The 26,973-nt window shown below is 38.9% G+C and overlaps 1 protein-coding gene across 4 annotated transcripts in view; it reads right to left on the reverse strand.

The window, feature by feature from the left end:
• The window catches only part of TRRAP (transformation/transcription domain associated protein), a 303,743-nt gene that overhangs the window by 50,906 nt on the left and 225,864 nt on the right, over positions 1 to 26,973 (reverse strand). For all 4 annotated transcript variants that reach the window (XM_067550926.1, XM_067550924.1, XM_067550923.1 and 1 more), the window contains 11 exons: positions 24,934 to 25,080; positions 21,491 to 21,693; positions 15,991 to 16,112; positions 14,418 to 14,631; positions 12,634 to 12,813; positions 12,018 to 12,164; positions 10,243 to 10,362; positions 9,501 to 9,788; positions 8,834 to 8,971; positions 8,282 to 8,394; positions 7,674 to 7,809 (listed from right to left, as the gene is read on the reverse strand). In XM_067550926.1, coding sequence (XP_067407027.1) covers positions 7,674 to 7,809; positions 8,282 to 8,394; positions 8,834 to 8,971; positions 9,501 to 9,788; positions 10,243 to 10,362; positions 12,018 to 12,164; positions 12,634 to 12,813; positions 14,418 to 14,631; positions 15,991 to 16,112; positions 21,491 to 21,693; positions 24,934 to 25,080 — 1,808 coding nt within the window. The remainder of the gene's footprint in view (positions 1 to 7,673; positions 7,810 to 8,281; positions 8,395 to 8,833; positions 8,972 to 9,500; positions 9,789 to 10,242; positions 10,363 to 12,017; positions 12,165 to 12,633; positions 12,814 to 14,417; positions 14,632 to 15,990; positions 16,113 to 21,490; positions 21,694 to 24,933; positions 25,081 to 26,973) is intronic.

Below are 26,973 nucleotides of genomic sequence, written 5' to 3' on the forward strand. Positions count from 1 at the left end.
AAATGACTGAGGAGACTTCCTGAAACATAAGAATGGCAGAAATATGACAATTACAAGAAGCAAAGCACAATTTAGCCATAGTTTTGCAACAAATGTACTAAAAGGTTAATTATTACACTCATTTGAGAAAATCTGACTAAATAAAGTGTGTACATTTAAATTAGCTCACAAATATTTGCAAACACTCATTAGCATTCAGAGCAAACAGTAAAGGCCTGATCCTGTGTGCCTTGAGCACTCAATTCTCCCAGTGCAACCCCCTTCTTTGCACTCATGTACTGCATAGAAATTCCAGCTACATTGGCTTTGTTCTATTTTCATTAACTTAAAAATATCCACAGAATCATTTTAATTTGTTAAAGTACTGTATCAATTATTTTAAATGTTCCTTCTGCTTATCCTCAACTACTTTTTAAGCCTGAGCCTGTAAAGAGAAACCGTCAGGTAGCAACCCTACACTTAGACAATGAAAATCATCTTTTTTTCTTTTCTTTTTTTAATTATGTGGTATGCTGGATCATTAAACACAATAGCAATGTGAGCAAATGGAAATGAGTCTTGGGTCCTATCAAGACCCACTTGGTATTTTAATACCTCAACTTTAATAGGTAGATTATTAAAACTATTTCACAAAGATTTAGGAAAACTGATATATAGCTGCCATCTTTTCTGATCACTCCCTATAAATTGAACTACATAAAATAGAACAGCTTATATTAAATGTATTAAGTCAGATTAAAAAACTTCAGCATAAAAGAATATCAATAAAATAATACCAGTAAGTCTATCACCAGAGAAGTAATTATTCTTTCACATCCTGCTATTTATGAAAACATGTTTCTTGATGCTATTACATGAATCTGTCTAAAGCTACAGCTCAATTTATAGCTTCAGTATGTTCTCTTTAGTCCATTAATAAATGCCCCATCACTGACATTCTCTCATTCATACAACTCCAACTAAAGCATATCTCCACTTGCTGGTGGACGTCACTTCTACTTAAATTGCAAGCCATCAGAGGTAGAACCTGTCAGACATGATCAATTCACTGAGCTACAACTCAAGGCTTAAAATCTACTTACAGTGTATTCTTTATTTTGAAGCTGTAGAAACCTTACCCCAAAAGTGTTTTTAGAAGTTTAATTATTCAAGAACTTGTGCATATTTCAATAGGACAGAATACATTACTGATTTTAAAATAGCAAAAAACAAGCATTTAAAATTTAGATATTGAACACCTATAATTTTCTCTTTTTGGATAGATCACTCAATGACAAAACTGATATTTAAGCCTAGGATTATCATATTTCAGGTTCCCAAAAAGAGGACGGGGGAAAGAGGAGAGCTGGAAAGAGATACCTAGGAGGTATGGGAGGGGATACCTGGATTGGCAATAGGGGCGTGTGTGTACTGGGAAGAGTACCTGGGAGTGAAGGAGAGGTGTGTGTGTGTACTGGGAAGCATACCTGTTGGGGGGGACAGTGTCAGTCCTTGTAACAGTGGTAGGGCAGCTGGCGCAATCCCAAGGCCCAGCACCAGCCATCAGTCAGCGCCTCCCTGTGGGACCCTCTCCCAAGGCTGAGAACTAGGCCTGCAGGGGAATGGACCAATCAGCTGCAGACGCAGGGAGGGACCAATCAGGAAGCGGACCAATCAGGGCTCTTTCTAAGCTGCAACCACTGCCCTGCAAAACCCCAGACTTTGACTCTCATTTCAAAAATCCACCCAGACGGAGAGCGAACTACCAAAAAAAGGGGTCATGTCCAGGAACACCCAGACATATAGTAACCCTATTTAAACCAAATATTCTGTTCTCGTCATCAGTTGTATTAACATTGGATAGCTTGACAAGCTCAATTTTGGGTCCTATCGAAGGACAAACATGGTACTTAATTCATGAAGTAATCTTTAGGATTTTCACTTTTAGCCCCTGAAGTAATACATACTTATTGTGTCTCCCTCTTCTATGGCTGAGTGGAAAAAAGTATTACTGAAGAATTAGCAGATGTTCTACACACTAAGAAAACCTTGAGAAATTGTATTTTTTCCCCAAAACTGATGTAGAATTCAGGTAGATTTTGTATATATTAAGAAATATATAATGTAGTGTATTTATCATGCAAGAATAAAAAGAGTCACCATGAAGCAGTGGTTTGGGACACCATGTATGCAGCAAACTGCCCCTGCAAGATACTACGGTCAACAGGAGTTAAAGATACTCAGCTACTTGCAGAATCAGGCTCATCTTTTGCAAATATTTGGACATTTAGAGAAATAAAGTCACTACATGCATGAACTTTTACAGATAGTAAATAGTTTCTGGTTAGTGGATGCCGGGTTCGGAAACTGAACAGATTTTTTTAAATTAGTATTTATGTAAGTATGCAGCTATGTTAGTACTAAGATATTAGCGAGACAAGGTGGGCGAGATAATATCTATTATTGGACCAACTTCTGTTGGTGAGAGATAAGCGTTCTTGTCGTGATAAAGACCTGTGTGTAAGCTCAAAAACCTGTCTTTCTCCCCAACAGAGGTTGGTCCAATAAAAGGTATTACCTCACCTTTGTTTCTCTATTTATCTAAGTGAGGGACTAATTGTTTTACTAAATCCACATATGGGATAATAAGGTGCTGTGCAAGCTTCTACATGGGGATCTCCCAAAGCAACTAAATCTTGAAATGCAACAACATCTGCTATTACTGTCCTTGGCCTCTTACGCAAAGACAATCAATCAGGTCACACTATAGAGTGAGTGTGTGATGTGGCCCACAAACTCCTTTCCATTCATGACTTAATGCACTAGCCTCTCACTGAGGATCTGAGTACAATGTCTGGCTTAATGTACCACACCAACAATGTCCTAAGATAAACAAATCTGTTCAGCATTAAAGAATTACTTTTTCCCCCCCCCAACATGAAAAAGCTTTCAACTTACTTTTATAAAATATCTGAACAGTATTTGAAATTCAAAGTAAAAAGCATTCAATAATAATTGCAGAATTGCACGTGTACAAATATACCAGAAAAACATACCTGCGTATGCCACATCAATTCTATAATTCCTTCCAAGTGGTCTAAGAGACCGTATATGATAAACGTTTAAGTAACCCCACAAGGAACTGACACCCATCAGTTGATTAACACAGATGGACTGTTAATAAAAGTGGCATTTAGCATGTATTGAGAACCTTTGGTGTGTGGCTTTAAAGCAGGAGGTTTCCTAATAAGGGTGATCTCTTGTACATGCTTCAATGTACTTCACTTTTTATATTAGGACACAAAGAGGGTTTAAAAATTCCTCTAAGTTTAAAGTATCTACCTACATTTACACTGTCTTCACAGAGGAGTCATTCTTTTAAAAAGTGATGTCTAGGAGTCATTTAGCTTTATAAAATCCATTAAAAGCTCTATACTGTGACTTCTGACTGCCTTGAAAAAAAAAAACACTTCTTTAAAAACATCTGCTATATGCAGCATGCCCCCACCTTTTGATTATTCTACAACAGTCAAAACTTTATGAAGTATTCATTAATCAAACATATGGATAGCAGAGACCACCTAATCTCTTGAGTGGAACCTAGGAAAGGACAAGAGGAAGGTTAAGTGGTCTATAAGTGCATGTTGTTCAGCAGAATAGATTATAACCAGAACACAATAATGTACTCTGTAATGAATCAGGAAGGTCAATAATAGGCAGCTGCAAACCATACATTTTATCAATTACTAAGTGAAAAATAAGACCACTGCACTCCACTTACACAGCCAGTTCCTTATCTCCAAACAAAGGAAACACAGTACCTGTGCCACTTAATGAATCTAGAAAATTGGGGGTGGGAGGGAGAGAAGAGGAGAGGAGTATATTTACTGTAGGCTTCTAAAGGTCATGTATTTAAAATAAGCCTCACATTAAATTACAAGAGCTGGTCAAAACCTGTTATCTCTAATGCATTAAACACATTTTGAACCTGCAGCCTGAAGACTTGTTTGATTTAAAAATCTTGGCATATCAGACATTTTGAAGCTTATATCGCTGGATGTCTCTGCAGATAAGATGTGGAGCTCATTACAGTAGCTCACATCAGTAATGTTAGTCAAAGAAGCCATACCATGCTTTCTATCACAGACTCCTATTACCCTAAGTTTGTCAATTGGTGATCATTACTTCCAGGTTAAATCTTGTTACAAATTGTCTCAGTATAGAGCTCCTCATCCACTCTCTCTCTCTCCTCTCACCAGCTCAGAGTCCTACTCTCCGTCCCCAGACCTCTCATCAAACCTCAGTTGCTTTCCTGACCCCTGGCTCCTTGTCCCAGTCTCTTTGCCAAGCAGTCCATGTTCTCTCCAAATACCCTAGCACCTTGTCAGATCAGTTGCCCATCCACCCATTCCCCACCACACTGGTTCCTAGTCCTACTCTTCTTGTCCAGTCAGTCCCAGATCTTCTCCCTCTCCCCACAGCTCTTTGTTCAAATCTCATTACCCTCCCAAGCCAACTGGCTCTCAGTCTCCCCCTTGACATTTCCCACCTTCTTCCACCCCCCGACTCCCAGTCCCATCATCCTTGTCCATCCAGTCCCAGTCTCACCAGACTCCTTGTGCCAATATAAACTTTTTACACCCCTTTGGTCTGGCTTTTGTCCCTGTGCATTTGAATCAGATCACTTTCTTCTTCATGCTGTCTGGGTGCCAGCAGGGGGTTCACTGAAGCACAGGAAAGATGCACTCCCTACTCAGTTCCAGTGCCCAATCCCACTCAAGCCCACCATAAATGGAAGCAGCCATTAGAGGGACAATCATCTTCATTCCCATAGCTCTGGGCTGAAGCAGCTCAGTCACAATGTGAGGATGGCACATGTGCAGTCTGGCCAACGCTAGGATCTGGAAGAGGCTCAGGTATTACGACAGGGTAGACTAGACCCAGAGGCCCCCTGCTGGAGGCCTCAGGGTCCTGCCACACCTGTCCCAGAAAAGGTACAGTAGAGGAGTCCTCCACGCAGCCTAGAGAGGCTGCCCAGAAAGCAGCCAATCAGGGCCCAGGAGGGCCATACAAAAGGAGCTCTAGAGCCAGAGACAGTCAGTTACTTGCTGGAGCCAGAGGAGTGAAGTAGTGCTCCTGGCTGGCCAAAGGCAACTGCAGCACCATGAACAGCTCAGTACTGGCAGGGATTGAGGGGTGCAAGAAAGAACTTCTTGCTGGCTGCTGGACCAGAACATGGAAGAGCCTTGAGCTAAGGGTGAAGGATTGATTGGTGAAGGCTGGAGCTCAGGGAAGTGGGCCAGGGAACTGAAAGCAGTTTCATTAAAGGAATGTGGCAATGCATTGCTGCTATTCTTAGGGTCCCTGGGCTGGGACCCAGAGTAGTGGGTGGGTCCAGGTCCCTCCCATAGGCCACTGGGGAAGTGGCCTACAGTTGGACAGCGATAAACCCACAGAAGGGGATCTGAAATGTTAAGAGGCCCAGCTGGAGTGCTGGTGCCAGAACAGACCAAGAGGGTGAAACCATTGCCTCCAGGGAGGAAGTCCTGGGGATATATATGGCCCAATACCAGGGCTGGGATTGTTTAAAGACCACAAACACACCCAACAAGAAGGGGTTCTCGTAAGAGGTGGGTGCCATGCCATTACAGGCATATTCAGTGAGCATGGAATCCTCAAATATTTTAGCTGTTAAGCACTAGCAAGTCTCTACTCAGCACGTGCAAACTGCAATGTAAGTTGGCCACATCTGGGGGGATTTTCACAAGGATGGTAGCCTGTGACAACAGAAATACATGCCATATCTCCAACATTCAGTATTTAAACTTGGCAAATAAAATTTCATGTGTGGCTTACTCAATTCTCTCTTGCTCTTTTAACTGTCTAGGACCAGTCTGACAATCCTACAAACCAGCATATTAATGATGAATGGGGACAGAGGGAAAGATGTCACTTTTGTTGAAGTAGCATGTGCATTACTAATACAATTCCATTTGAAATAATGAGGTCTACATTAAAATATATCAAAATTTTAGGTTTCCACCATTATGCCTGAAGTTGACTCTGAGTTCTACTGCCACAAGCTTAACAGGGTAGATCTGGGTGGCGGAAAACCCCCCCCAAAAAACCAGCTCTGTGGCATGTGCTCCATTTTCCTCCAATCACCCAAAAACCTTGCACCACAACTCCAAAGGTTGAAGTTCCACAGTTGTGGAAGGAGGCAAGTCCAGGCAAAACTGGGGGATGCCTGCTTTCCGTGATATCATTTTCCCCTCCACAGTCTGTATATCACATAATATTATGCTAGTTCCCCTCTACATTATGCGCGCACACGCACACACTAAGGCCTGGTCTACACTGCCGGTGAAATTCGGCGTCAGTCGATGGGAGATATGCAAGCTATGTAGACTAGTTTGCATATCTCCTGTCGACTTCCTAAATTCTAAACAGTATGGTGTCCCCACTACGCTGCGCCAATGGGAAACGTCTTCCCGTCAACGCAACGTTAATCTTTTTGCAGGGGTGAATTTATTCAGTCGACTTCCTGATCGATTGAGCAGGTCTCCACTGCAGCTCAATCGATCTTGCAAAATCGATCTGGCGGCACCAACAGTGTCGCCGTCAGTGTGCACATACTCTAAATAATACCCAGGATAGAGCTTGAGGGAAAAACAACCTGTAAGAAGTTCAAAGAGTCAAGGAAGTTAGGCAGGGGCACTGGATCTCTATGTAAAAAGCTCCAGCCATCCCTGACACTCTTGGAGTATCAGAACGCATGGGGGCAAGCATCCCCCTCCCTACAAAGGGTCGATTAAGGGAAACCCAATTTATCAAGACAGTTTCCTAGGGCTTGCACAGGTTCTCTTATGTAGGTGTCAATTTGAGCCATTGCACACCCTAACAGCCTTCTAAACAAACACAGTAGATGATTACTGCTTCCACAATGTTTATTATAAAACTCTGAAGGTAAGGCTCAGGTATTCTCATCCTATGTCACTTAAAATTAAAGCACCTAAAATCACATTAACACTGCAGACAGAGGGCTTTTCTATTTCAAAACTGAGAGTTTAGTTACAATCTATCCATTCTTAGGAGGAACAACCGTTTGATTTTAATATCACCACCCCTCATTTCCTGGAACATCAAACCATAAAGGGACAAACAAAATGTATTTTCCCCATCCTTATATTGCCCCTGCCATCTTACAAATTTTTTATGTCTAATTTACCCCCATACCACATAAACCCGTAAGTTTTGGTTTGTTTATTTTTTGGCCAGATATGTTCTCTATGCAGCGCTGTAAATGCTCCTGCAACTTTCCCCATGACTCACCACTGACACCTGCATACTCCCCAGTCAGCCATTTGCTGTTTAATAATTTGACGCCATATCCCAACCTTCACCCACCCTGGTGATTGCTACCCTGTTATGAAATATCTATTCTAAATCATAAAGCTTTGTAAGGAGAAAGACAAGAAAAAAATAAAAAAGGAGACACCCAAGTTTGTCTGTTAAAACAATATGCTTTGGTTGCCAAAATACCCAGCTGTGTACTACATAGAAGAAAATCCCCAAAGAGCAGTTTACTGCTTCTGTGAAATGAGTCGTAATGCTGATGTTGAAGAAACACAATCAACACAATGAACAACGAAACAAAACATTATCACCGCACATTCTCAAAGAAAAATACTGACCTGCACCAGTGCCTCCTTCATAGCAGTCCAATTTGAGACCCTCCATGCACATTCGAGTACTAGATAGGGATTTATATGGCCCTTTGACTGACCATATTCTGTCAAAGGTTCCCACTGGTTTAACTCTTTTGAGCAGCTATGAAAATGAAAACAGAGTATTAGCCAGAGTAACTTAAAAGTGATTTTAAGCATTTCATATCAGAACAGCATCTGCATTCCTCTTTGAAAAATGCTTAGAAGGCATTGCAATGGTTATAAATAGACAGTAGGACTTTTAATAAATAAATAGAGCCATATTATAGAAGTGTATGAAGAGGGAGCAATTGCACTTTCATTTGACCCCGCCACAAATATTAAATGGGAAAGCAAATTCCATCTCAAGTCTGTTTCCACCAACAGCAAATTATATTTTTGCAATGCTTTACGTATAGCAGTTCTGAAGTCTGTTAAGGGAGTAGCAGCATAATATTTTTATTCCCCTAAATTGATCTGTATCTTAAATGTGCTGGGCTTAGTTTATTTTAGTAACTGATGTTTTAAAGTTACTAGAGTACTTATTTTATATTGCTTTGTAACAACATAGTTCTGCTTCAATTTTAAAATCTTACCGAATCCAATGGTCTTCCCAGAGTTGATACTCAGGGAAGATAGCAGGGGAGGCATTATTTCGTTCATGTTCCTTTTTTGCTTTTTCCATTGCTTTTTCATATGTTTCTTGTGCCTTAAAGAACACTTCATTTTAGTTTTACACCCACTCTAGACATGTATCAGATTGCATTTCACTAACATGTTTTTTTAAGAAGCATACATGATTTTAAAAGTCTCTTAAAACACCTCTATTATAAGATTCTATAATAATTAGGAGTACTAACTTATTTTCCTTTTTACAACTTTATGCTTCTTAGTCAAATTAGTGATGTACTGCAAGAAACTAGTTTAGGGTATATTCAAACCTATCTTATCAAGGTACCATGGAGTCTTAAACTAAATAGTTTATAAAGAAGAGGTTTTATTTAACATTATCCTCAATTCAAAATAATTTTCTATTTGTTCTTATTAATAACAAAGTAAGCATTTTATGGGCTTTTAGTATGCTTATAACTATAGTTAATCTACATAAATCAAAGTTTAATAATGTGCTTATATTGTGCAAAGACTACCTGTTCAAAGAAGCCATGCTGTTCATAAGCAATAGCAGTTGCAGTCTCTGGAAATTTACAGCGCTTCTGCCATAGTCCAGCCCACATATCCTCTTCTTGTAACAGAGAATAAAGCTCAGCGAGGGAATCCAATATTTCCTAAAAAAAAAAAAAGAGAGCAAATAACCAAGCACATTCTTTTAAAGTCAAAACGTTGCTATAACCTTTTTGTACAATTTTTTTTACACATCAAAGCACATTAGTTGGCATATTTTAAAGTCAACTGCATGATATAAACAACACAATATACGGTAAGAGAGAAAGATATGAAAACGACAATTAAGTTCTAAAGATGACATTTCTTAATTGTATGTTTATACACCTCCACTGTATGATCACTCTTTAAAAACCCATGAAGTAAGTGGTCTGCTATCACCTGATATTTAAAAAATTAACAATGCACCATACTATAATTCAGCTGTTCTCAAACCTGGCTTGTGTGTTGACCTGGCTTGTCTTCACTAGCATATTAGGTCATATTATGCTAATTAACATGATATTCAACACATTTTAGCACTCTGTGCGGACAGATACTTTCATGTTTAACTTTGACTCAGCTGGTTATGGTCACTCTGGGTCTTCTCTGCCTTTAGTAGGCTATCTTAATTGAATTAACATTATTCCTCACCTGTTGAGGAGGAGTTATGCTTTCCTGCTCATAAAATTCTGTGGTCTGCTTAGGTTTAATCTGAAGACTCAATCCTTTTTCAAAGGCTTGATGTTCCAGCATCAATGTGGAACGGAACCACAGGTTGTGAGTTTTACCCAAGTACTTAAGCACACAAGGCCTGATGGGAATGGGAGGAACACACTGTGACATTGCTTCCACGAAACAGTTCAGTGCACTCGGTTGGCAGTCTCGCTGCACTTGGTGACTACCACTGCATAAGAAAGGGCTTATTTCACCTGCCAGAGCCTGGAATTAAAAAAATAAAAACAAAAAACGTGACTTTCATTAGGGTGACCAGATGTCCCAATTTTATAGGGACAGTACCGATGTTCGGGGATTTGTCTTACATAGGTGTCTATTACCCTCCATCCCCTGTCCCAATTTTCACACTTCCTATCTGGTCACCCTATATTTCATTCAGGCCATTCCAATACTGAGGTCATATTTAAAGTCTTACTAATATCATACAGATCAGGGAATTTTCATGTAGTAGTTAAAACATGAAAAGATTCATTTCCTTTGAAATCTGAAGAGGCCAATTTCTTTAAAAAAGAACCAGTTTTAAGACATATAGCTTGAGAAAATACTAGAAATGGATTTTTCTTTTTTAAAAAAAGTGAGGGAACAAGTAATTATGGCAAACAATTACAATCTACTGAAACACCAACCACTACCAAAAAGACTTAAAAATGATTCTCACATGTTGCTGTCTATCAGATAAGATTTTCCACAATCGGGAAAAAAGCTGGATCCAAGTCTTCTCTGCTAATGGTGTAGAGATATGACATAACTGAACAAAGGCACTTAATAATGCTCCAGTCTAGAAATAAAAAGAAACAATTAAGAATGCAAAAGATAAAATGACCGTTCAATGGATTTGCACTATGGAAGAGTTACTGTATGATGCAGTACAGCAGCTAAGCATCACCAAGATGTGTGTAAACAGTTACACTACTTGCTTTCTCAAGTGTTCCATAACCAATACAATTTTCAAAATTTCCCTTAAGTGGAAAGAGAAAACTACAGTAGAACCTCAGAGTTATGAACACATTGGGAATGGAGGTTATTCATAACTTTGAAATGTTTGTAAATCTGAACAAAATATTATGGTTGTTCTTTCAAAAGTTTATAACTGAACATTGACTTAATACAGCTTTGAAACTTTGCTATGCAGAAGAAAAATGCTGCTTTCCCTTTATTTTTTTTGTATTCTTCGTTTAACATAGTACTGCACTGAATTTGCTTCCCCTCTCCCTCCCGCCTCCCCCCAACTCTGCTGCTGCCTGATTGCGTAATCCCCCTACCCCCAACACTGCTGCTGCCTGATTGTGTATTTCCAGTTCCAAATGAGGTGTGTGGTTAACTGCATAGTTTGTACTGTACTGTGAAATAAATGTAATCCTATTTCTGTGTTTATTAAGACAATAATTCTTGACTATAACAGCTACAAATACAAAATTAAGGAACTGTAAAGGAAGAGGAGGAGAAGAGAAAAGGGTGACCAAAGTGGTTACTGACAATTTGGTGGTAAGACTGACAAGCAGATTAATTAGCTAGATCTACTGATATGATCAGAGTATCACAAAAAAGAACAATTACTTCTTATTAATTATTAGAGACCAATGCTATGTATAATCAGTTACCACACTTTTCTAATTTATTTAATCCTTTCTTGTCTTTTTCATGGAAGTAATTTTCTTATCTAAAATGTTCAATTCTAAATGCAATAGGTGTATCTGGCAATACCTTAAATTGGTTGTATTGAAGTTAGGAGCCCAGTCACCTGATTTTACCCACTCACATGCCAGGTTTTCCAGATGCCCGGAGTGCACGTATATTTGGCCCTTAAGACTTAGTACCAGCAAGACAGTACAACCAAAGTAACCGGAAAAACAATTAGCACCTTTTCAAATTGTCAGTATAACTAAACAGTTCTTACCGTATTCCTTCATGAAGGTTCAGCATGCTTAACCTCAGGTTTTTGGAGGTTGATCAGGACCTTACTATTGCTTGCAAAAGCTCAAGATTGTTGAGGTGGCCAAAGCAATCAGTGCCACAAGTACCAAAATAGCAGCAGTGGCAGCCATAAAAGTGATATCAAATATATTAGCAGTGGGATAGGGCCAGGTAAAACAGGCTGCAAACATGACACCTCTTGAATCTGTTTTCAGAACTTGTGCAAAGTCAAGATGATGCTTTTTTTTCCCCTGCCCTCCAAATGGGAGAGAGAAATATGATAGGATGGGTATAGGATGAAACTAGATGGTGGGGGAAAGGACCAGGAGACAATCAAATGTAAAAGTAGGTAAGCTTTAGTTTTCAAAAGAGTCATGAAACATACAGTATTAGCATGAAATAAAATGAACAGTGGAACCAAAAGAGACAAAAACAATTCCATTTGTGTGTGTCACAGTTTGGAGATTTCAATATTTAAGCAATGGTTTTCATGCTATGTGACCAATAACCTGTACCAACCTTCACTTCTCGAAGAGAGTCAAGGAACTTGTCATGCCTGTTGGTCAACATGTGCAGCTGGTTGCCTATGTCTTTCTCAGAAAGTTCTTTGGTTTTCGGTGTACTCGTCTGATCTCCTGGAGCCAATTCAATGTCAATCTCCACATCCTATACAAAAAGTAAGGCCAATTATAACGCTGATACTTTCAAGTAAATAATCATCACTGCTTGGTTTCTGTACAAATACAAAAAAAGTGTTGTACTCATTATTTCAGCCCTTGTTATCTAGTTTTGTCATTGTTTTTAGGATTTGGAAATTTAATTCCCACTGTTAAGGGAGAAAGAAAGGGTCAAAGCAGTAATCTATCTGGAAGATTAAAAAAGACAAATTAACACAGATTCACAGAACTAGTAAGTCAAATGATAGTAAACCATTCTTTAAAATGTAATTTTAACAATTACATCTACTTAGCTTCGTTATTTGATTACATTAAGTGTACTGCTATGGTCACTGCACATCACCTTACATACACGTATAGCAGACCAGTTTTAAGATGTGTCCCACAAACTGTGCTTCGTGAGACATGATCTAGGGAAAAGGTATTTTAATCTCCTGAAAAATAAAATAAAATGTTACCTCTTCTTTGGATTCACTGTTTTCTCTCTCTCGAGGCTCTTGTTTGACATGGGTTACCATAGCAAATGCTGCCCGATCATGACTATCAGCAAGGTTGATTACATTAGTGATAGATGGAAGCATGGCTCCCTGACAGCTTGTGCCAATTGTGGTATTTCTCTCACACACTGCCAACAGGAGCTAAGAAATTAAAAAGCAAGGCAAGGATTTAACATGCTGTGTGTGATGTATTTAGGAACACATGTCCTTTATTTATTTCTTATACACCTTTCTTCATTCTCATAAAAGGACTCTGTTCTCCTGAAATCAACAGTGAATGGAGGGACTATGTTATACAGCTTGAGCTTCCCTTTAGAAAGTGAGTTTCGATGTCAGGTTGGTGTGAATGAGTCAGAATTTTATCCACTCTTCATCAGAGCAATTATTTCTACCAACTGGTTCATGAGCAGAAGCCAAAAGCCAACTACTTTCTTACAATTTTTTTTATTAAAAAATTACATTGTGTTTGAGATATCCCCCAACCTCCCTGTGTTTTTGAAACAGGAAGAAATTCAAGCAAATCCTAAAAGAACAAGGATTTGGACTGAATGCAATAAGAATAGAAACTCAGTTACATTCTCTGCTGTCTATATTCAAGCACAAAAGGGTCAATACAGAAGTTAAGACAGCAACTGAAGTTGGAAAGAACTGAACAGTGAGAGATTGGGACATGGATATTTGGTCATTAATCTGCACCTTTACTGCAGTATCACAAGGGCCAAAGATTGGATAGGCATGGAGACTTAAGTATCTTGTCTTTGCTAGTCGTGGCCCTTCCAGGTCACAGCTGAGATTTATCAATAGGGGAGAAGTTTACAGTCCTTCTGTTCGAGCTACACATTCACAGAACAAAGTGGACTTCCACCTTCAGCTTATCACCTTTTGTCTTTGATATTTGGTGGGTTATTGGGCCTTTGGATTTGCCATTTGATTATAGCTTCAACAGGAAATATATTGCCATATGTGAGGGCAGGAAGATCAGAGACCCCATAACCAGACATAGGAAATGGGCGTTTTCTGTATCTAAGCATCGTATTTTTATCGAATTATTTTTTATTTAGTGTCTAAATCTACGTAATACATACAATTTTTAGATGTGGAAGATTCCTGCTGTTCCGTGTCACCCTGAAAGCTAATGTTTCTCAGATGATGTAGTTAATAAAATGACTGCTTTGTGCTTGGTTGTTTTATATTCAAATTTTAATATACTGGTCATTTAAAAAAATTGGTGAATTACTTAGGTTTTGTTCTAGATAAAGTGATCAGAAACCAGTTTTCACATCCCAGCAATTCCCCTTTAAAATCTCTCTCAGCAACAGTTCTGACACTCCATCCTCAACCATCTTTTTACGATTCATTTTGTCAAAAAAGATTCCTTCTCCTGTGACTTTTTGGTTATAAGAGTAATTTTTTGCTTAAAAAAACCTGAGCACTGACTAGGCTTTTCTCAGAGAAACTGAAGCCTTAAAGCTTTAAAAGATAGCTACAGGAGTCCACTGTCAACTGGATTCAAGAACATGGTTACAGAGATTTCCCAGGCATCAGCTTTTCAAGATTCAAAAGTTTAGTATTAGTTTTAAAATGTCCCGAGCATCTAAAATGGCAGCCTTAGAATGGGAGTTTAACAGGGCTGCATCACTTTTCAAGATACGCACTATATAATACATCTATACATCCTTAAGGGAAAAGAGGAGCAAATATTTCTAGAATTCCATTCACAGTTCTCATAAAAACGGTTTTCCTACCTCAATGCACTGCTTGATCCAAAAGTGGTTTCCCATTGCTTCCCAGTTTTGAGAACAAGTTACATAAAGTAGGCGTTCATAGACACGACGCTTCATGGAATTATCAAAAACCTCAAAAAATTTGGCTCGGATGAGTGGCTGAGCACAACGCAGCCCCGAAAGGAATGCAGGTTCAAGTTTAGCAGTGAGCTCGCTTCCAGAAAGATTCTCATCCCTAGAAAGAACGCATAAGCAATTGATAACATACAGGCCTTTGAAAGAGTCACCTATTTTCTTTATCCAGAGGACATTTTCTTTTGTTCTACCAATTTCTGGAAGATGGTTAATATCTAGAATCAAGTTTGGCTTTGTCTACTACAAAAAAAAGCCTAAGTTTCTGTGACATGTCAAAAGTCCCTTGAGACCATCTCACATGGAGGCACATCACAGGAACAAATGCCACAATGGCCAGGAGACCCACCATGTTCAAAGGGGATCATTGTTTATCTCTCTGGCTTAGCTCTACACCAAAAACTTTTCAGCAAGCCTAATGTTATAGGGCTCAAATGAGTAATGCAACTTTTCAATGGTTTCTATATGAATCCATTGTCCAGATGGGGCAAGCTGAAATTTTGGGTGGTGGAACCATGATCACTCCTGCACCACAGTGGTTATGCAAACTGCTTTTTGGACACCTTACATATGAACTTCTAGTTTGCATGTATACAGTGCTTATCACTGGAGACAATATTGTGAGCCAGGTACCATGCATCCAGGGGCAGAAGTCTGAGAAGAACATTTATGAAAATATTCATATGACACAAAACTCCCCTGCAATCAGCAGAAAATTGGTGGTTAACTGTCAAACTTTGTCTTCACTGGGAAGTACCCCTGATTTTTAGTCATGAGCATTGCTGCCTAAGTTCACACTTCTATTGTGGACAAAGCAATCCATGATTTGCACTGGCAGAACTTATTTCTGCTTGGAATACCTAAGTAAGCTCCAACTGATGCAAAATGCAGCTTTGCCATGTCTATAATTAAGGGTTTGCACCATTGCTGTTTCTCTGCTAGCTGGCCACGAATGAGTTTTTGGCTGAAAACAGACAAAAGTTTAAAGTACACAACTCTTTGGCAGCCATTATAACTTACTAGAAGTGCACACACTATCTTGTGATATGCCAGTAATTGTAAATCTTTTTCTATATAGGGCTACAAGACCCAAAAGTGTGGCTATCAAAGTAAGCAGAAAAACATGCATTACAATTAAGTTGCCAGGAGGAAAGCTTCAGGCAAGGGAAAAGGAGGGACACTGCACATTTTAGTAGTCAATACCATCTCTACATCATGATCAAGTGTGAAGATGCCACAGCCCCATTGCTTTTTGCTTAGAACAGAGGCTGTAAAAAGACTTTATATCTGAAGATCTAACGTGACTATGTAAATATGTTCACTCCAGTCTCAGTGAACTGATTATGCATTTTATTACAAAATCTAATTTAGCCCTAAAAGATGGATGGCATGTTATAAAGGTCATATATGGTACAAATTATGGACCAATAAGCTGCAATACTTGATTAATTACTATAATTACCTATAGACATAGTTAACAAGGTCTAAGAACTGGGCATTTAATTCAAGGTCTTCTGGAAAACGCTTTTCAATGTAGGTCATCATTTTCACTAGCAAAATGGACTTCTCCCGGAGAGTAGGTGTCTGTTAAAAAAAAGGCATGATTAATTTTCCAATTCATCTTGAAACACAAGGAGAAATGGCATGTTCAAAGTACATTTCAGCCATACTCTACACCATTTTTTTCACTCCTACGCTACTGAAAAATGGCTTGACACAAGGTCATGCTTTCTAAAAGTTAAAAAAAAAAACCCTAAAGTATTTATAGTTCTAGTATAAATGCTACACTGAAACTATAAATGGATGCTATGAATAATAATGCTATGGATGCTTAAAATCATTAAAAGATAAAAGGAAGTTTAATTGTTTAATAGCTAATGCCACTATATAAATCCATGGTATGCTCATGCTTTGAATACTGCATGCAGTTCTGGTCACCCCATCTCAAAAAGATATTAGAATTAAAAAAGTACAGAGAAGGGTAACAAAATGATTAGGGATGGAACAGCTTTCACATAAGGAGACGTTAAAAAGACTGGGACTGTTCAGCTTAGAAAAAAAAAGATGACTAAGGGGGGATATGATAGAGGTCTAATACAATCATGAATGGTGTCAAGAAAGTGAATAAGGAAGTGTTATCTACCCCTTCATGTAACAAAAGAACCAGAGGTTACCCAATTACACTAATAGGCAGCAGCTTTACATCAAACATAAGGAAGTACGTCTTCACACAACACAGTCAACCTGTGGAAACTGGGTCCAAAAAAGAATTAGATATGTTCATGGAGGAAGGGTCCATCAATTGCAATTAGCCACGATGGTCAGGGATGCAACCCCATGCTCTGGGTATCCCTAAACATCTGACTATCAGAAGCAGCGACTGGACGACAGGGGATGGATCATTCGATAAATTACTCTGTTCTATTAATTCCTTCTGAAGCATCTGGCATCAGCCAATGTTGGAAGACAAGTAACAGGGCTAGATGGACAGTGGTCTGACCTAGTATTGCCATTTTTATTACTATAAATACTGTGACCAACCAGTGGTCCAGAAAGGTCTAAAAAATCATTTTATGTTGCACTGCCACTGCCATTGAACCATACTAAAGAGACAAGGTCAATGAGGTAATACATTTTATTGGACCAACTTGTGTTGGTGAGAGAGACAAGCTTTCCAGGCAACACAGTGCTCTTCTTCAGGTCTGGGAAAGGTACTCCCAACATGACAGCAAAATGCAAGGTGGAAGAGATTATTTGCTATAAGTAGTTAGCACATATTGTAAGGACAACCAAATACGCCAACAGAACCTGCTTCAATACAGAAATAAATTCCTCTCTGTTCACGCACCCCAAGTTGTCACCTGCCACCCCACACTGGAACCCATATGGGGGCATCAAACTACAACACATACTCAATGGGAATACTATCCTGAAAGGAATCTTTCCTGAACCTCCACTTTTGGCTTTCAAACAACCCCCCAACCTCATCATCAGAAGCAAGTTCCCTACAGACTGGGGCACAACAACTCAAAGCCGCACCAGATCTATAGATGCAAAACCTGCAGACATATCTCCACTCGTACAATGATCATCAACTCCTATAACACACCTTTCAAGACCCATGGATCCTACACATGGTTACCACCACATGTGGTATACCTCATTCAGTGCACGAAATGCCAACAACAACTATGTGGGTGAAACCAGACAGACTACATTCTCAAATGAACTCACACAGGAAAATGATAAAAGACAAAAACACCCTATCATCTGTGGGTGAAAAGTTTTCACAAAGTGATCACACTATATCGGACCCCAGACTTCATCCTCAAAAGGAAACTAGCACAACTCTTTCAAAAGAAGAGCCTGGGAGCTTAAATTCATTACTCTGCTAGACACCAAAAATTAGGGACTGAAAAGAGACACTGGATTTATGGTTTATTACAACAACCTGTAATCCACTAACCCCCTCATTTTGTCCTCTGATTGCAGAGGTGATAATAGGCCACTTTACCTTGAACGGTCCCTTTCAATGTGTGCTAAACTACTTATGCTAAAGTCCAGTGGTTCTCAACCAGGGGTACACACAGATGTCTTCCAGGGGTATGTCGACCCACCTAAATATTTGCCTAGCTTTACAATAGGCTACATAAAATGCATCCTGTACAGCATAGCAAAATCAGTACAAATTTCATACAGACAATGACTTGTTTTACTGCTCTATATATAATTATGTAATATGCCTATAGGCACTGCCTTAGACATGCATTTTATGTCATTTACTGATGTGTGTAAGCATGTTAATGGAGGTTAAAGGTGTCATGGTGTCTATGCAGTTACGATGTAAAAATGGGTAGATTTTTAAAACAAGGAGCTGGAAGTGGCGGTGGGTGGCGACAGCGAATATTGTAAAACATTGAAAATGACTAAAAAAAACCATCAGTTCTGTGAGGAATATATTGCTTTTGGATTCACATCTACAAACAGTGATCCACCTCAAGCTTTGTGTTTCCTTTGCGGAGAAACTCCATCAAATAACTGTCTGAAGCTGGCACATTTGCAATGACATTTGAAGACAAAATACCCTGTGCATCCAGGTAAGAGAGTAGAATCTTTTCAAAGAAAACTTTCTGAGTTCCAGACTTGCCAGTTTAAAATGAAAAAAAACTTCAACTCGAAGCTTAATATGCTCTCTCACTTTTTGTAGCAAAAATCAAAGAAGCCATGCACAATTGCAGAAGATCTGATTCTGTCTGCCGCTGTGGCGCTTGCAGAAAATATGCTTGGTAAAAAAAGCAGCCAGTACCCTGAAGAAAGTACCCTTATCAAATCACGCTGGTGTCAAAGAATTGAAGAAATGGCTGAGGATATTGTCTTAACTTGTAGAGAAAACTTAAAATGGCAAAAATATTTGCTATTCATCTTGATGAGTTGGTGAAGAACCTTAGCTGATGGCTTATGTTGGATACCCTGAAACCACTAACACTGAGCACATACTGTTTTGCAAAAATATAAAGGCAAACTCAACTGGAGAGAACATTTTTAAACTAACTGACTTTTTTTTCCTGAACTCAATTTGAGTTGGAATTTATGCAAATTTGTCTGCACTGACAGGGATGCTGCTATGACCAAAAGAGCGAACAGACTTGTAGCTAGGATCAGGAAAGAAAATCCATCCTTGCAGTGCGTGCACTGTATCATACAAAGAGAAGCACTTGCTTCAAAAAAGATGAGTTCTGAGCATGAAGTTTTAAATGAGTCTGTCAAAACGGTCAACATTAACAAGTCCAGGCCATTCAATGCGTGCCTGTTTCGCATTCTTTGCAAAGAGATGGGGTCAGAACATCAGCATCTGATGCTTCACACAGAGGTTCTCTGGCTTTCAAAAGGGAAAGTTCTTGTCAGAGTGTTTTAATTACACAGAGAGGTTCACAAGTTTCTTCTGATCATTCATCCCCTTCTTGCCTGTGTTTGACAATACGGTGTGGTTAGCTCAATTTGCCTACCTCACAGATATATTTAGCAAGCTGAATGATCTATTTGTCCATACAAGGCCATGATACTAATCGTCTGAATCTCTATGACAAAAAGTGAACACTTTTAATGAAGAAAACTGAATTCTAGAAATCCAAATGTGGAGCCAAAAATTGTACCTGTTTTCTACTAATTCATGCATATGTCACTGATGTCTGCACAGGGGAAACTGAGCAGAGCAAAATTAAAGAAATAATAGTAGATGATTTGGGCCACTTGGCATCTGAATTCAAGTCATATTTCCCCAACATGGAACACAACTCAGCTCAACTCGATTGGGTAAGGAACGCATGCATTTTGTCAGATGTTAGCAGCAGTAATCTCTGCACAAGTCAGCAAGAAAATCTTCATGAGTTCTCAGACCATGGTCCTGCAAATGTAGTTTAATGACTCCCCCCACTAATCCAGTTCTGGTGTTTAGTACAGAAAGAGTACACTGACCTTGGGAACCATGCTTTGGATGTTCTGTTACCTTTTGGGTCAACATATGTTTGTGAAGTCTTATTTTCTGCTATGACTGCCATCAAGACAAAAAGAGTGGGACTCAATGTAGAGAAAAACTTAATTGTTGCTGTCGTTCCACTGCCTCCCAGAATGACAAGGCTCACAAGTGAAAAACAGGCTCAAGTATTACACTGAAATGCAAGTACAGTATTTATATTCCAATTGATTTACTTTATAATTATAAGATAAAAGTGAGAAAGTAATTCAATTTTTCAATAATAGTATGCTGTGAAACTTCTGTATTTTTATGTCTGATTATGTAAGCAAGTAATTTTTAAGTGAGGTAAAACTTGGGGTTGTCTTGGAACAAGACAAATCAGACTCCTGAAAGGGATACAGTAGACTGGAAAGGCTGAGAATCATTGTGCTAAACAATCTGTTCCACCTTGTACATTGCTGTGACACTGCAAGTACCTTTCCCAGACCTGAAGAAGAGCTGTGTGGCTCAAAAACTTGTCCCTCTCACCAACAGATGTTGGTCCAATAAAAGATATTACCTCATCCACCTTGTCTCGCTAATATCCTAGAACTGACGTGGCTACAACGACAATGCATTGAATCAAACCACACAGTACTAGATTCCCATTCTGTATCAGATGTTTTTCATCCCATAGGATCTGACGGTACTTTATTATACAGCAATTTGCATACACACAAGAGGAATCAATTCACCACTCAAAGGCAGCAACCCCTGGGGCAAAGGGTGGCAGGCAGGCAACAAGGAGCATGGAAAACACTGCACAAGAAGAGAAAATTGAAGCAAAAACAATGCAGGGAAAAACCCTTACACTTAAGACAACAGCAATTAGGCCCGTAAAGTACATATGAATAAAATTGTTTTGGGCCTCTGCAGTACCCACACACAACATAGGCATAAAAATACGTACTCACCACACCACAGAAAGATTTTCAATAGTCTAAAATTTACAGCCTGTAAACTTAAAAACTTGAATCAGGATCTTATCTTGAACCCACAATATTTTGGACCTTATTCACTGCCAAAGTCTTTCAGAAATAAGATATAGGTAAGGACTCTGCATGATGTTATGGAAAGTGATACAATTACTAAGATATAGCTTCACCTACAGATACCTTACTTAACAGAAGCAACTTTATATGGCCCTGTAAAACTAGCTTTTAGTTACTTGAATCTTTGGCTTTAAAAAACACAAGAGTTTTCTTAGCAAAACACTATGTTACATGAAAGGGAAAATGTAAGCCTACAATGTGCTGAGCATTCTTACTTCCATTTCTTCCTTGGGAATGTCCAGAGTGTTCAGAATTTATAGATGGCACTTAAAAATATGCATATAGGTCTTCACAGAGCCATTTGTTAAACACTCAACAGAAAATGCAAGTTATGGGTTTTCGTTAGTTTTTGATTGGAAAAATGATTATCACCTGATTTAACTTCTTTAATTTACCTGATTGGCTGCCATTGGAGAATTGTTTTTCACCCACTCTTCCACTATTTTTACCACTGCACGAAGAATTTTAGCATCAGTAGATTTTTCAATGAGAGATGTTAGAATAGCTTGGATAAAGTTTTTCCTCATCTCCATGCTCATCACAGCAAGACGAGTTTTCACAAGATCCAAGCTTAGCATTACCAGTTCACTTGTACCTGCTATGGATAGAAGTGCATAATTTTATTCATCAATCATTTTATATGCCAGAAAAAAATGGTTTCAGTTAGAACTGCACAGTAGAACCCCTTCTAGTTCTAACTTGGCTAACAATCTGTGAAGCTGATAACTGCTAAATATCACCCTTTTTCCTTGGCCACAGATAGGCAACCCAATGAACACTTTACACAAGAAACACAGACTCATAGAAATGTAGGACTAGAAAGGATCTTGAGAGGTCAGATAGTCCAGCCCCCTGAGCTGAGGTAGGACCAAGTAAACCTGGACCATCCTTCACAGGTATTTGTTCAACCTGGTCTTAAAAACCTACAATGATGGGGGGTTCCACAGCCACCCTTGGAAGCCTATTCTAGTACTTAACTAGCCTTATAGTTAGAAAGATTTTCCTCATATCTAGCCTAAATCTTCCTTGCTGCAGTTTTAGTCAATTATTTCTTGTCCTACCTCCAGTGGACTTGGAGAACAATTGATCACGGTGCTCTTTATAACAGCCCTTAATCTATTTGAAGACTCATCAGGTTTCCCCTCAGTTTTCGTTTCTCCAGACTAAACATGTGCTTTTTTTAAAGCTCTCCTCAGAGACCAGGTTCTTTAAAGCTTTTATCATTTTTGTTGCTCTCCTCTGGACTCTCTCCAATTTGTCCACAATCCTTCCTAAAGTGTGGCACCCAGAACTGGACACAGGATTCTAGCTGAGACCTCACCAGAGCCAAGTATAGGAGGACAATTACCTCCCATGTCTTACTTACAACACTCCTGTTAATACGCCCCACAGTGACATTAGCCTTTTTTGCAACTGCACCACATTGTTGAATCATATTCAATTTGTGATCCACTCTAACTCCGATCTTTTCAGCAGTACTACCACCTAGCCAGTTAAGCAGGGTGGATAGATCATGTTAAATTTTAAAAATATATATTTTATTTGAATCATTTTTAAAATTGTATTTAAATAATTTTATTTTTAAAAATAAACTGTTTAAAATGATAAACATTGTACAAAATATGCTAAGGCCTAAACTACTTATAATTTAGTTGTACATGAGAAACATGTTTAGATAAGAGAAGTTTATGTATCCAAAACATTTAAGGCTGTTTTGTTTAATAAAAATAAATGATATATGCTGTTTTGTGTGTTTAATTAAATTCCAGTTACCATTCTAACGCAGCATGACACACAATGAACACAAAGGTTAATTATCAAGTAGATGTATCATTCACCATTTTCTAACATACTGAAAATGTACAATTAATAAACATCTGAAAATATTAAGCTATATAATTGCTTAAATAAATTTATATAGTTATAGTATCCCCTGCTAGGTAGCAAAAAGATGTACCAACTTTAGGGTAAAGGTTCTATTTAGTTGTAAATCAACATGAGAATATAACTTTCTTTAGAAAATAACTGAAGTACAAGTGGAAAAGTTGATTAAATCAATGATTTAAATAAATGGAGGTTTTCCACATGGTGGTTTAAATCGCCTTAATTTAAAATCAATCCATCCTGCAGTTAAGAACAACAGGATTAAAGGCCTCTTTATGGGTGTAACTTCATGGAAAGTTCTAGGAAAATCTGCAGAATAACTGTTAAAATATTAACAGCAGAAAATGTTACCAGGGATACAAATCCCTAAAATCATTTTGAAAATAGTTTGTCTATGTACCATACCCAAAACAATGGCCCACAGTGTGCTTCCGGAGAGCCTTTCCCTTTGGAAAAGTTCATGTGAAAAGAATTCAGTTGCAAAGCCTGTGGTGAGGCCTCATTTTAATAATACTTTGACAAATATGACAGTATATTAACTTATTGATTATCAATAAATTATGAAGTGTAAATAATTGAGCCTAAACTTGTCAAAATGAAAATAATATTGTGATGCAATATTCTTATTCTAATTTCCTGACTTGCTTATCTGACAAATTTAATAGTTTGCTCTGGGTTTTTCAGAGATTAGTCTCAATTCACAAGGTTCTATTCTGTGTAATTAGAATAAGAGTTAGAAATCTAACATCGGAAGTGCTTCTTCCAAACTATTTTCTTTAGCAGCTTCATCATTATTTGAAATATTTTGTTCTTTAATAGCACTGTATTTCTTTAGCAGCACTTTTGCATTTTGTATTGACTCATGATTCAGCTCATTAGACGACAGACAGAATTCCATCTACTGATAAAGTCACCATTGTAAGAAAATAACAAGGGCACCAACTCAGAGGAACTAATTTCACAAACAACTGCCTTAATACCAGAGCCGGATATTAATGCAGGGGCTTTAGGGGCTGCAGCCCAGGACCTCAGGCTAAGGGAGCCCCCGTAAAAATAAATCTGGGTGGCAGGTGAACCACCATTTGGGGAGGCTAGCTCCCGGCCCTGCCCCTTCTGTCCGAAGCCATGCCCCTTCCACCCCTCACCCATTAAGAGCACCAGCCAGGCTGGCTGGGTGGCCCCAGCTCCAGAGTGCCCCCAGAGCCTGTGGCCCAGCACTGGCCCACCCCAACCTACCCTGACCATCCCATGTCCCAGTGACCCCCCTTCCCCATTGCCAGAGTGCCCCAGCACCAGGTGCAGACTCAACCCGGCACCAGGCTGGCAATCTGCCCCAGCCCCAAAGCACCACCACCTGCCAAGCCCATGCCACACCAAAGTGCCGCCCCGCCCCACCCTTGGGCTGGCCGGTCTGCCCCAGGCCGGGCCCGAGCGCTCCGTCCAGCCCCCGGAGCACTGCTGGCCGATGCCATCGGCCTGCACCATGCCATAGACCTGGCCCGCCTCGCCCCCAGGCTGGCCTGTCTGCCCCAGGCTGGCCCGAGTGGTCCCAGCCCACAAAGCACCACCATAAGGGGCCCCACAAAATTAATAGCCCTGGGCCCACAGGAGAGTTAATTCAGCCGTACACTCCCAAAGGATCGAATTATTTTTAAATATATTTCATTTCAAATGTTTACTAACCAAGTGATGTTTGCCTCGATAATAAGTTGCAGTTTTATTTAGCTGGTATTAAGCACACACACAATGTTACTTTTTTCCCCTTGTCAACACTTTCAATAAGATTCCTCACCTTTTTAATTAGGTAATTTTCAAATTATTCAATGCACTATGGAATTCAGAACCTTAACAAATACACAGACAGCTAAAACATCTCTAAATCTCTGCATTATGAAGGGGATTAAATTACTTAAAATCTTTATTGACCCTTAATGGCTTAGGAGACTTACATTACCTGTATTTGCTTCTGCTGTTCCTGATGCAGCCTGTGGATTCAAATGTTCCCTGACCATCTTTTGTAGAGATCGCATAAAGACTGAAATCAGTCTGTCTATGTAGCTTGGATTGTTGCTGCATGCAGACTTCAGAATCATTAAAGTACCTAAAGATATAAAAAAAACTCTTTAAAGACAATTAAACTTATCATTCATAATTCGGGTAACCAGATACCCTATTTTGAATAAACTTAATTCTATACTTGTCCTATAAAAGGACAGGCAGAGTGTTCTACTTTTGGACAGTTGGATCCTACCGTCTGTTACAAAGACAGGAAATCTATGTAGATGCCCGATGGAAAAGGCTAGTGAACAGATTAACTGCAATATTTTTCTATTTAGCTCTCTCAAAACAGTCTTCCTATTCTGTCAGAAGCTCAGGTTTGCAGTACAGATACCCCAAACATATCTAAAAATTGACTCTTGCCTTGTCAAATGGCTTTTTCATGCCTTGGAACCAACCGTGTCAGTTCTTAAAACACAACATGAAAATAAAGCATCATGCTTTTATATCAGTTACTATGTAGATAAGAAAGAACCATAATTAAAAGGGTACATATTTGAGCTATGCAGGAGCTGTCATTTAGTATTAAAGACACTCCCAAAGTGTCCATATTAGAACAAACATCCCCTCAAATTGCACATTTGTTCACAATGCCTGTGCACATATACTGGCTATAAATGTACAGCTTCATGCTGATCTGAAATATGTTGGTGTTCATGTACAGCAGCTCATTTTACAAGATATATAGTAACAACTGTCCTCACACAGTATATGGAAAGACTAGAAACTCTATTCTGACAGTAACAACTCCCACTTTGCTGCATCTTTATAAGCCCCACAACGTTTAGAGTTTTAGTCTTTTATTGACAGACAGACAATGACAGCTTTGAAAGATTTACTTTATTTTGTCCTTCGTTCTCCCCCGTCTCAGATTTGCCTGAACTTTGGTATCAAGAGTCTGCACCCATTTTTTTTTTTTTTTTTTTTTTAAATAAGGCATCGTTAAGATATGCACTGACTCAGGGAAAACAGTAGAATCTGACCTTGAAGAGCTCTCTGGACAAATGATAAAAAGTCTCTTTCTTGGTTAGTGTGTTGTACAGCACATCCTGACACCTGACAAATAGGCAATTCCCTAAGTGAAATTACACTTGTCTGCACAGATCACAAAGTAGGATCGTGAAGGACATTTGCCATTTAAAGCAGCAAGCTTTCCTAACTTGTGCTATTTCAGGTCTGCATTACTGAGAGAACCAATTTTGTGCCAAACCTGGTATGACTTGCCAAAAATTGTCTAAATCATTCCAACATATCTCTATCATAGTCAAGCACTTAGGCAAGAACCAAAGGGAGATTAGCTCCCTAGTAGTTTAATCAATGTAAATAAATAGTGAACTAGGAATGTGTCTCAGCTTTTCAAGCCCGTGCTTAATAAAAATACATTCAGAATAGTTATCTTTGAAAAAAGTGGATTGTATATGGATTCTTCACATATTCCATATCCAAGTTCTAAATAAGACTAGTATGTGATTTAAATCAGCTAACATTATGAAGCTTGCAACAAACTGGTTCTTGTATTCAAAAGAAAAATACTAGACAAAAATGTTTAAGTGTATTTACTTAATTTTTTAAAAACATGATCTTATGCTCCAAAATAGCAACCGCATTATTTTAGCTGCTCCAGCTGAAGTTTCCAATAGCTTTTACTTTACATCATTGTCAATTTAAATGCCTTTTTTCCTTCCTATATGCCCTTAGTAACTAAGACACCTATCCAGACACCAGCGTCCATTTTCAATACTTATCTTTAAGCCAGCTGCTTGAGGATGATAGAATGCAATGAGCCCTGTAGTCTTATTCCTCAAGGCTATCAGCCTTCATCCCAAGGTCATGTCTACATACAGATTCCCCAGGGAAGAACACAGCACTATATACACAGCTATCAACCCCCTTACAGAAAATAAAATAAAATCTAATGACAAAGAACACACAGATT

This window comes from Emydura macquarii, unplaced genomic scaffold (assembly GCF_026122565.2).
Source record: "Emydura macquarii macquarii isolate MOO-44397 ecotype Brisbane River unplaced genomic scaffold, CSIRO-AGI_Emac_v2 contig_1348, whole genome shotgun sequence".
NCBI classification, from domain to species: Eukaryota; Metazoa; Chordata; order Testudines; family Chelidae; genus Emydura; species Emydura macquarii.